Source organism: Salvelinus fontinalis, chromosome 23 (genome assembly GCF_029448725.1).
Source record: "Salvelinus fontinalis isolate EN_2023a chromosome 23, ASM2944872v1, whole genome shotgun sequence".
Lineage (NCBI taxonomy): Eukaryota > Metazoa > Chordata > Actinopteri > Salmoniformes > Salmonidae > Salvelinus > Salvelinus fontinalis.
The window spans coordinates 28258903-28271371 of record NC_074687.1 but is presented as its reverse complement, the minus strand read 5'-3'; the positions used below and the strand labels follow the sequence as shown (position 1 = coordinate 28271371).

General features: G+C 41.9%; 1 protein-coding gene across 1 annotated transcript in view; it reads left to right on the top strand.

Annotated features, from left to right (window-relative positions):
* abca12 (ATP-binding cassette, sub-family A (ABC1), member 12) overlaps nucleotides 1–12170 on the top strand; it is a 65218-nt gene extending 53048 nt beyond the window's left edge. Inside the window, exons 53-59 of the mRNA XM_055878343.1 lie at nucleotides 1352–1502; nucleotides 4830–4964; nucleotides 5531–5634; nucleotides 6335–6427; nucleotides 9489–9594; nucleotides 10017–10154; nucleotides 10609–12170. Coding sequence (XP_055734318.1) covers nucleotides 1352–1502; nucleotides 4830–4964; nucleotides 5531–5634; nucleotides 6335–6427; nucleotides 9489–9594; nucleotides 10017–10154; nucleotides 10609–10725 — 844 coding nt within the window. The 3' untranslated portion in view covers nucleotides 10726–12170. The remainder of the gene's footprint in view (nucleotides 1–1351; nucleotides 1503–4829; nucleotides 4965–5530; nucleotides 5635–6334; nucleotides 6428–9488; nucleotides 9595–10016; nucleotides 10155–10608) is intronic.
* The last annotated feature ends 299 nt before the right edge of the window (nucleotides 12171–12469 follow it).

Below are 12469 nucleotides of genomic sequence, written 5' to 3'. Positions count from 1 at the left end.
AAATAATTGTTTTTACTCACCAACCTACACACCCATAATGACAAAGTAAAAACAGGTTTTAAGAAAATTTAGTAAATGTATTAAAAATAGAAAACAGAAATACCTCATTTATATAAGGTCCCACAGTTGACAGTGCATGTCAGAGCAAAAACCAAGCCATGAGGTCAAAGGAATTGTCCGTAGAGCTCCGAGATGGGATTGTGTCGAGGCACAGATCTGAGGAAGGGTACCAAAACATTTCTGCAGCATTAAAGGTCCCCAAGAACACAGTAGCCCCATCACTCTTAAATGGAAGGAGTTTGGAACCACCAAGACTCTTCCTTGACCTAGCCGCTGGCCAAACTGAGCAATCGGTGGAGAAGGGCCTTGGTCAGGGAGGTGACCAAGAACCCTATGGTCACTCTGACAGATCTCCAGAGTTCCTCTGTGGCGATGGAAGAACCTTCTCTAAAGTACAACCATCTCTAAAGCACTCCACCAATCAGGCCTTTATGGTAGAGTGGCCAGACGGAAGCCCCTCCTCAATAAAAGGCACATGACAGCCCGCTTGGAGTTTGCCAAAAGGCACCTAAAGGACTCAGACCATGAGAAACAAGATTAACTGGTCTGATGAAACCAAGATGGAACTACTTGGCCTTAATGCCAAGCGTCACATATGGAGGAAACCTGGCACCATCCCTACGGTGAAGCATGGTGGTGGCAGCATCATGCTGTGGGGATGTTTTTCAGAGGCTGGGACTGGAAGACTAGTCAGGATCGAGGGAAAAATGAACGGAGCAAAGTACAGAGAGATCCTTGATGAAAACCTGCTCCAGAGTGCTCAGGACCTCATACTGAGGCATAGGTTCACCTTCCAACAGGACAATGACCCTAAGCACACAGCCAAGACAACGCAGGGGTGGCTTCGGGGACAAGTCTCTGAATGTCCTTGAGTGGCCCAGCCAGAGCCCAGACTTGAACCTGAAAGAGACCTGAAAATAGCTGTGCAGCGATGCTCCCATCTAACCTGACAGAGCTTGAGATGATATGCAGAGAAGAATGGGAGAAACTTCCCGAATACAGGTGTGCCAAGCTTGTCGCATCATACCCAAGAAGACACAAGGCTGTAATCGCTGCTGAATACTTTCCTGAATGCACTGTATTTTACAAATATTCATTCATTAATGGATTTGAACATATGATCCATTTGATTATCCCCTGCAATTATGCTCTTGTGAGATACATTTTTTAAAAGTGAAATATACTTTTCTCACGTCGCCTGCCTGTATTATTCAGAACCATATCCTGAGAGCCTAGAAACCATTTCACCTCTTACACTCTTTTAAATCTCTATCTGCGTACGTGCTTTCAGGAGGATGGTTGACATCATTGACTGCCGTAACGAGGGCATCAACATTGGCTACTGTCCCCAAGTGGACGCTTTGGATGACCTGCTGACAGGGGAGGAGCACATGTACTTCTATGCCCGCATCCGAGGCATCTCCAAGAGAGAGATAGACCGGGTAAGACATCCCACAACCATAGAGGACTTGTGTTTTCTTTGTGACCGTGTAGAGGGTGGATTGTGTCACCCAGGATCTGGGTAACTGTGTTTCTCCCCATTGAGATATGGCCCTCCCTTACACCCACAACAATACACTTATCTTTCATCAAAGCACAGAGAACAACATCACCATTGCAGAACAATGTTAAAATCTGAAAATAAAAGACCCATATCTAGCTAGGTGCTGTAATCCTTTCTTCTTTGCTTTACATCAAAGCACAGAGAACAACATCAACAGAAGAACTTCAGAATCTGAAAATAAAATACTGAAATCTAGCTAGGTACTGAGGTACTCTTTCCTACTTTGCTCTCATCAAAGCATGGAGAACATCAACATAACAGAATAACAAAATTAAAAAAGTTAAGATTGACATCTAGCATGACACTGTACTCATTTTGTCCTTTGCTGTCCATCAAAACACAGAGAACAACATCAACAGATCGACTTTTGAATCAGAAAGGATAAAAGTTCCATCACTAGCTATTGTAGTACTAAATGCTGGAACACTCACTATGAGTAAGACCGAGAAACCTAGTGAAGAACCCTTAAAGATACAGTACACCGGGCTGGTATAAAGTTGAATGTAGTTTAGACAGAGCTGTGCTTGGTTACCTCTGTTTTCCAATTAAGGCAGACTGTAGTGGATGTATCAATGGATCCAGATGGATTTTTCTTCCTAGCAGAGAGATCATGCTATGATGAGAGGATCATGTTTGACAGTTCACCGCAGGCACTGCTCCACCTAATTCATCACTCAGAAAGGTAATCAATCTGTGCATTCATTCTCCCAGGATTATTATGGAGAGTGAGTGTTTCTGATGTTTCTCTCTCGCTGTAATACTGATGAAGTCTGCACGGAGAACAGTCAAAGATAATGAGATAATTAGAATCTTTTTCTATCTGACAAGTCACAAGAGGTCACAAGTCACATGTGAATCATATTTAGAGAGAATAATACATATACATGATGACCCAGATCTGCTTACAAAGGGGGAAAGCTAGCCTCCTTTGACTGTGTGGGTTTTTGAGGATGTATAGCATATATCAAGGGCTCCCTCTACCACCCTCTCTTTCCCCTTCCTCCCCACCCTCTCTCTCTCTTAACCTCCCTCTCCTCTCCCCTCCTCCCTCTCTATCCTTTCATTTTGGACAGATCAGCCCCGTTACACTGATAGGCTCTGACAACCTCAATGATGTCACCAATAGATACAAACAGCCAATCAGACACAGAAATGATGCGGATGACTCGCCATAATCTCCATTATACCAGAGCCTTACAAGGGCTCTGGCCATTATTGCTGTCGTTACGATTCTCTGTTCCGTTCAGGGTGATGACAAAAATGGCTTTAATGTCCACAACAACAGTGGCTGCTAGTCTTAGGTAATTCACACAGATAGGTAGAGGGGGGAGGGAGAGAAAGAGAGAGAGACAACAATGGCTTTAATACCATAACAACAGTGGTTATAGTCTTAAAATAATTCACAGGGATAGGTTGGTTTATATATAGCCTCCCTCCTCTGTAATGCTCTTCATCAGACAGTCATAACTTGAGGTAGTTAGACCAAGGCCTAATGCCTTAATGGGGTTGGTTCATATTTACATGGTTTAGCCACTATTTATTCAGGGGAAACATTATAGCTCGGTTGTAAAGGCCACCTGAAGAGAGAATAAAATAGCACTTTTAAACTAAATGTTAGTACACTTACTGTTAGTACAATCTAGGAGACCGAACATACTTTTGAACTAACTGTTAGATATTTTCTTATCAACGTTTTAGCTAGATAATCATTCAAAATTCACATTTGATTGATGTTGTGTCTTTATCCATGGAACACATATGTTATAAAGCTGTTTATTATACAAAGTTAATCGAAGTGTACCTGGGGCGGACCAGAGAGATTTTTCAGGACTTAAAGGGTGTGGACTTTGAAAGGCGTTCTATATCTTTGCTCAGGACTATTAACCAGGAATACAAAAGACAATCATGTGTAAATGTTGTCGACCTATGGGAAAATAGCTCATGCTTAAGATTGCTGTAAAGGAGCCTTAGTGTAGAATGAATATAAAACAGTTGCATTTAGAGCAGCTCCACTGTCTAGGGTTTTTATGGTGCATGTAATATGGATTATTTTAAATGCAACAAAAAGTCTAGCATACTGTTAATGTCTTTGATGCACACATAGACAATTCAATGTGTTGTTGCTCTCAGTCAATGTCAATTGCTTATTAGTCAACTCGAGCTTATAGCTTTTTTGGTTTAAATTGATAGATTGCAAGCAGACTATGTTCTTCCTCAGACTGGTTTAAGCTTGCAAATGTACATAGGTAGTGAAGACAGGTAATATAGCACACAAAACAACCAAGCCCACCCTTGATTGCCAAATGTCATTAAAAATGCATGGCGGAAAAGTCAAACTAGATATTCATCTGGGTAATAGGTATATAACTGCTGGACCCCGGTGCTTTTTAACCCAAAATGGTCTCTTTAACTAGACAGAAGACACGTTTACATTTCTAAACAAAAAGTAAAGTATCCTATTCTTCTTAACATTCCTCCATAATAGGTTTTACAGTATATCTGTAAGTCTTCGAGTAATAGCCCAGGAGTTTATTTGCTTCAATCACTGAAAACAACCAGTGCTTAGTAGAAAGAGGCTTCTATTTGAGCCAGGCATTTATTTCCTCAATGCAGACAGGTTTTGCTCAATAAAATGTTGAAAAGAATACCACACTGTTAATTGTGACCAGTATGGCCAGTATAAACATTATACTAACAAATCAATTGCAGATCAGACTTGCAAAGACTAGGCTGCCTATCATACACCCCCCTGATTTTGCACTTAAGCATCATTCTCTGACTCGTTGAGCCTTGTATCCCACGTAGTTGAGCCGACCATGCCAAACCACACTGCTGTGTCATCCATGGCAATGATGTTGCTTTCCTTTATCTTCTTTTGCACAATATTTACAGTACTCACTGAAGTTCACTCCTAAACAATTCATTTAGGCACAGGTTTATTTGAAACATTTATTTGCTGAAATGTGTGCTGATGCTCGGCTTGAAAAAAAGGGACAGGAGGCTATTTGAGATTGCATTTGAAGTTTTACAGTAGGTAACAGGTCTCTGTTTTTTTACCCAAAATAATCTTTAGAAAGATTTCAGTTTCTCACAAAATGGAAAATAAAGTATGTATTCTTCTTTTCTCCATAATAGGTATATACGTAACTGGATTTATTTATTTTTTTAACCCAAACTGGTTTCTCTTGTCCTTTCTCCCTCCCAGGTGGTCAATTACCTACTGAAGAAGCTGGAGCTGGGGTACCATAGACACACCATCAGTGACAGTTACAGCTGTGGAACCCGTAGGAAGCTCTCCACTGCCCTGGCACTCATAGGACACCCGAATATACTGCTGCTGGTGAGGACACACACACACACACACACACACACACACACACACACACACACACACACACACACACACACACACACACACACACACACACACACACACACACACACAGATAAGGACCCATCCGAGAGCAACACCCATTCATCAATCTGTCAAATTAACAGTGTGACATCATCATACCTACTGCTAACACAATGTTGCAGATACTCATCTCATCACTGTACTGTATGGTGTCCATTTTAGGAAATCCTCAGAAATGTGTTTATTACATTTTTATTCATATTTTTTATTTCAGTGGGTGCTGCAGCACCCTCAGCACCCCTATTTCCTGTGGCTTAGGCCTCATACTGAAGCAAACATATTGCTGCTGCTCCTCCGGTGAAAGCCTTATCTCAGTCCTAAATATGGTGTCCATATTAGGACATCTTCAGACAGACATCAGTGTCTTACCTCACCTTTACATAAGTCAAGTTTGACCACTACACAGGTCAAGCACCAGGCATTCACTCCTCCCTATTCCATCTCACTTGAACTCACCTCTCTCCTCTTTTCCTCTGTCCCTCTCTCCTCAGGACGAGCCTACCTCAGGTATGGACCCTCGCTCCAAACGTCACCTGTGGAAGATCATCTCAGAGGAAATCAAGGGGAAGTGTGCTGTAGTTCTCACCTCTCACAGGTAAACGTCCCTACCTCTCCAACGCCTCTACAATCCGATGACCTTTAAAAAAAAAAAAAGATACTGTACTATATAGCCTGTCTTTTACACAACATTTTTTAGAAAGTATCTTTAATAAAGATATTGAGTGATCATAAAATTAGGGAAGGTACTGGGTTTCTGTGAAGCTACGCAGTATACTGTATGAGTTATATAATTAAGCAGTAAGGCCCCGGGGGGTGTGGTATATGGTCAATATACCACAGCAAAGGGCTGTTCTTATGCACGACACAATGCAGAGTTCCTGGATATAACCCTTAGCCGTGGTATATTTGCCATATACCACAAACCCCCGAGGTGACATATTGCTATTATAAACTGGTTACCATTGTAATTAGAAGATGTTGTTTTGTCATACCCGTGGTATATGGTCTGATATACCACAGCTTTCAGCCAATCGGCATTCAGGGTTTGAACCACCCAGTTTATAATAATAAGAATTAATCTCCCATCATAAGGACAACAATGGAAATACGTCTCTGACTTCCTTGTCTCATCCTCAGTGATTTTACGTGTTTTTTTATGTGTCTTTTAAAATTGTCAACTAAACTCAAATGTGTGTGTGCTTGTTGCAGTATATGTTGTATATTCTGATAGATAATGGTTCATTTTCCCTCTATAACTTCTACTGTGTGTGTGTGTGTGTGTGTGTGTGTTCCAGTATGGAGGAGTGCGAGGCTCTTTGCACCCGTCTGGCCATCATGGTGAAGGGTCAGTTCAGGTGTCTGGGCTCCCTGCAGCACATCAAGAACAGGTCAGTGGCCTCTCGTCCTCCCCTCTCCTCCACCTCTCCTTCCTCTCTCATCCCCTCTCAGCTAGTCATTAGTCACCTCTGGTCCTCTGCTGCTCTCCTCCTATTGTTTTCTCACTGATCTGTTGTTCTCTGTACCAGAGCCTATGCTGGGCTGGTTGCAGTTTTTTTTTGTGTTGCCTTGCAAACTCCTATAACAGTAATTGTTTGGCATTACAACAGCCGAAAGAGATTTGGGACCCACATATTCCTATTGTTCTCTGACTCATCATTTGTTCCCTGTATCGTACACCTAGCCTGGTCCCAGATCTGCTTGTGCTGCCTTGCCAACTCATATGATCATTGTTTGGCATGAAAACGGCCATAGGAGTTGGCAAGACAGTACAAACAGATCTAGGACCAGGCTATTCCTATTGTTCTCTGACTGATCTGACGTTTGTTTCCTGTACTCTAGGCTAGCTTGTTCCCAGATCTCTTTATGTTGTATAGCCAACTACTGCACAATGACAACTTAAACAGATCTGGGACCAGGCTAACTGTATGCTAGGCTGTAGCTTGTAGACAAATATTAGTGTCAAACCGTGACTATTGGACCTAGGCCTTCGGTGGAGGTAAAACATCTTCCAACACATTGTACCAAACTCAAAAAATCAAGGAAAATAACAGAAACATAGCATCACTTAATGCACCCAACTGAATCAAACAGGCCTGAGGCTGAGCCACGCTTCGGGATGCCACTCACACAGACAGCCCCAGCACGGATAATGCTACTAGCAACAACAACCTAACTGCTTACACAACCTATGGTAGCCTAACGCCATCGCTATCATACTATCACCAAAAGCGACAACAGTGACATATCAAAGAATGTGAGTGTGACAGGTTGGTGATGCTGTAAGGACAGTGACTGTACTTTTTGTAAAAGACATAGCTAAGGCTTATAGAAAGACAGCAGTCACACATAGCATGATGTTATAGAATAAGCAGTACATTCACTCAGACATAATAAGCCAGTAGGTCTCAATCATAAAACAAAAACCCAACCATTAGGCTAAGCATTTCCCAATCAAAATGTACAAGTCTTATTTCTCATTAAAACAAAATGTTCACATTCAGTACACAAAGTAACCAGTTATCTTAAAGAATCATGAAGGAGCCCACCCACATCAGGCAGACGGTATCAGAACATGAGGTCTGATACCAACAAGCTCTGAGACAGTTTTCTGACATCACAGACTCTCATCAGACTAACTCCTTGAATACTCTACTCCTTGAAGTTTGCAGTTGTGTCTGAACACTATTTAGCAAAATATATATTTTTTTTACCCTTTAGTGTATGTACTTTACTGCATTTATAATTTGGATATAGATTTTCAACAGTAAAAGTTCAAAAATCTCTGGAGGACGTCTTTAACTTCTTGCTGAAAGTTAATCTTGAAAAGGGCGAAGCTAACAAATTAGCAACAACATCCTCTTCAATAACACCTGCTGCAGCTGCTGCACACTAGCCTACAACAAAAAAGCTAAAGCTAAACTCAGCAAAAAAAGAAACGTCCCTTTTTCAGGACCCTGTCTTTAAAAGATAATTTGTAAAAATCCAAATAACTTCACAGATCTTTATTGTAAAGGTTTTAAACACTGTTTCCCATGCTTGTTCAATGAACCATAAGCAATTAATGAACATGCACTTGTGGAACGGTCATTAAGACACTAACAGATTACAGACGGTAGGCAATTAAGGTCACAGTTATGAAAACTTAGGACACTAAAAAGGCCTTTCTACTGACTCTGAAAAACACCCAAAGAAAGATGCCCAGGGTCCCTGCTCATCTGCGTGAATTTGCCTTAGGCATGCTGCAAGGAGGCATGAGGACTGCAGATGTGGCCAGGGCAATAAATTGCAATGTCCATACTGTGAGACGCCTAAGACAGTGCTACAGGGAGACAGGACGGACAGCTGATCGTCCTCGCAGTGGCAGACCACGTGTAATAACACCTGCACAGGATCGGTACATCCAAACATCACACCTGCGGGACAGGTACAGGATGGCAACATTAACTGCCCGAGTTACACCAGGAACGCACAATCCCTCCATCAGTGCTCAGACTGTCCGCAATAGGCTGAGAGAGGCTGGACTGAGGGCTTGTAGGTCTGTTGTAAGGCAGGTCCTCACCAGACATCACCGGCAACAACATCGCCTATGGATACAAACCCATCGTCACTGGACCAGACAGGACTGGTAAAAGGTGCTCTTCACTGACGAGTCGTGGTATTGTCTCACCAGGGGTGATGGTCGGATTCGCGTTTATCGTCAAAGGAATGAGCGTTACACCAAGGCCTGTACTCTGGAGCGGGATCAATTTGGAAGTGGAGAGTCCGTCATGGTCTGTGTCACAGCATCATCGGACTGAGCTTGTTGTCGCAAGCAATCTCAATGCTGTGCGTTACAGAGAAGACATCCTCCTCCCTCATGTGGTACCCTTCCTGCAGGCTCATCCTGACATGACCCTCCAGCATGACAATGCCACCAGCCAAACTGCTTGTTCTGTGCGTGATTTCCTGCAAGACAGGAATGTCAGTGTTCTGCCATGGCGAAGAGCCCGGATCTCAATCCCATTGTGCAGGTCTGGGACCTATTGGATCGGAGGGTGAGGGCTAGGGCCATTCCCCCCAGAAATGTCCATGAACCTGCAGATGCCTTGGTGGAAGAGTGGGGTAACATCTCACAGCAAGAACTGGTCAATCTGGTGCAGTCCATGAGGAGGAGATGCACTGCAGTACTTAATGCAGCTGGTGGCCACACCAGATACTGACTGTTACTCTGATTTTGCTATAGTTAGAATATAATTGAAATATTATTGAAAAGATTAAATAGAAATTAAAAGTAAATGTATATTTTAAAACTACAACAAATATTTTATAAATCCTTAGGCCTTTTCTGAAGTCGTAGAAGGCCCTCATGCCGGTTCCCTACTGCCTAATATCCCCCCTTCCAACAGACATTAACTCTGATTGGTAATAAAATAGTCAACATTCCTTCGTGATGATATGTGTTTCTCTCAGGTTTGGCAGCGGCTTCACGGTGAAGATGTACCTGGCTGTGTCTTCCTGTGACGTAGAGGTCATCACCAATTTCATGCAGTGCCACTTCCCCAGCACGTACCTCAAGGTAAGATACCTGGGACAGTCTGGTCTGGGGTACTGAATGAATGAACTGTACTGATCCCCAGAGGGAAATCCGATTTGTGCCAGTATAAAATACATTTCTATAAAATTCCCACAAAGCACATTCACACACACTGCACTATAATGGCAAAACGCAGTAACTACAAATTTGGTCAAACATCTTTGATCTGTTACGGTCAGGTATATTATCTGATTAATGTTGTATTTAATTTCCTGACACAAGAACAAGCCAGTTGATCAGAAATGGTTGCCTGTCAAGATAGAAAAATACTTTGAAGTCAGATTTAGCAGTAAATAAAAAATGTAGTTCATGCGGTTTGCCTTTGTACTGTAGAACGGCACAGTTTATGACATGTGGCACCTGATTGATTGATTGAGATGTGCCCTAATGTCTCCTCCTCCCAGGACCAGCACTCTTCCATGGTGGAGTATCATGTGCCTGTGGCACCTGGAGGTGTGGCGGACATCTTTGACCAGCTGGAGTCTAACAAGGCCGCTCTGCAGATCAAGCACTTCTCTGTCAGCCAGACTACCCTGGATGAGGTGAGAGAGAGAGGGATGGTCCGAAAGAGGGAGGGAAGGATGGTGGAGGGTGGAAGGGAGAGAGAGTGACACGGAGAGAAAGGCAGACGGAGAGAGTGAGTGATGGGGTGTCAGAATAAGAGAGAGAAAGAAAGAGAGAGAAACCGAGGCGGGGAGTCTGTTGGAGGGAGAGAGAGACCTAACAGACTTAAAATGCCATTATGTCTTCACACTTCAGAAATCAAGGTACAAAAAGAGGTTTTGAATCGTAATCAGAGTAACTGAGAGAGGGCATGAACCTACAACCAACACTCTTAGAAAAATAGGTTCCAAAAGGGTTCTTTGGTTGTCCCCTTTTTGGATCCAGGTAGAATAATTTTGGGTTCCATGTAGAACCCTCTGTGAGAAGTATGTAAATCAGTCAGAAACAACCAACCCAGTCACTGATCCTGTTGAATCATTCATTCCCCTCCAGGTCTTCATCAACTTTGCAATGGGGAAGGTTGGCATCGAGACGATCCCAATCCACAGCGACGAATATTCCGAAGCAGACAGCATCAGCCTCGACTCCATCGCGGCTTCAGATACATAGCTTTGGCGGCAATCTTGTTCACAATGCATCTGTTTGAAGACACAAACTGTGAAGGAAGAAGAGCAATATTCGCACTAGATAGAAATTAATAAACTGATCTAAGTTTTAATAATAATGGAAAATGTTAAATATGAATCAACCTGCAATCACTTTACTTAATGTTAATTTTGTAATTTTGCTTTGGTAGTCTTCTCAGTTTCACTTTTATACCTTGTGAAGGAGAACTTATGAAGTCACTTTGTTGCCACTTTGGACTGTTAAATTGAACAGGGTGTGTCTCTTTTTGTTTCATCAGGTAATGAGATTTATAGAGATGTGAACATGCTTCTATCATGTTTCTTCACTAATGTGTCAAAATCCTATAAATGTAATGGCCTTCCTTCCTCACTTGTAGGTTATAACCAATGAACAAAAGTGCAATTATCTGTTTACATGTCATGAACAAAATATATATTAATGGAAATCGTGCCTAAGATCAAATACGTTGTATTGTCATGTTATTATCATTGCAAATCTGAGTACTGTGGTGGAGTCACTGCTCTTTAACAATAGTTGTAACCTTAGAGAGATAAGCATTCTCCACTTTTATCACTCTGTATTCCATTGGTGAAACTCATCTTTTGTTGATTCAATTCTATTGATTTGGCCCATTGGTTAGAATTATATATATATTTTATGTAGCCTACTACCTAGTATATCTGCAGAGATTCTCATACTTATGGGGACAATATTATAATCACAGCTATTGAGGTAAAAGTCAATACCAAACTTTTTGGCATCCTTAACACTTCCTCTAATGGCATATCTCAATATTTTATTGTTCACTTTCCTCCTAATGCACAGATCCACATGAATATGAATGTACTGAACTTATTTTTTTTTACATTTAATAAAGCTATTATATGATAGCACACACAGTGTTGCTTGTTATAACAGTGCGTCATGAAACATTACTTTATCCATTAGGCCCTATCTATTGAATTTCACCATGTGCAGGAAAATGACCTTCCTCCTAAAGATTGTTGTTAGCTACCTTCATCTTCATCATAATTCATTGTCTATTCATTCTATGAATAACAAATTACTGAATAGAAATACAGTTTAGCTGGCCGCCTGGCAGATGTTTCCCCATATAGACGGGTTAGCTGACAATGTCACAAAAACAATGTGCACGCTTCAATGTGGCGGAAGTCTGTGTGTTGTGATTCTAGATAGACAGATAGCTAGCAACAATGACAAGAAGCTAGCATTTGGGGAATTCTAGGTTGCTCGTTTCAGCTCTCATCTTGTTATTGATATATCTTGAGGTGTTTTGACTGATGTCACGTATATGCTAATATGGCTCATTCGTTAGCTAACCAACAACTGTAACAATGTATTTGAGAGACAAGTGCTCATTGTGCAAATGTATTTATGTTTTCAATAAACATTGGAGAGGAAATATGGTTTGCGTGTTGTCAACAATCTAAGCCAGCCTCGCACTTGTCTGTTTTGTTGCTAAACAACAAACCTGTCTATAGGCGTGCATAGGCCTAGCTTACATTTGCTTTCTATGGGGACAGGCTATGCTGTGTTGCCAACAATTTTTCAGTGAGATCCGCAATTGGCTCCTTGATTTGTCACTAGACGTCACATGACCAAATTGCCTTGCTGCAGCACGGTTGCAATCCCCACGTAGCTTTATCACCCTTTTCACCCTTCCCATCCCCTCCCCTTTTCCTTCTCTGCCTGTGTGTGCGCCTCT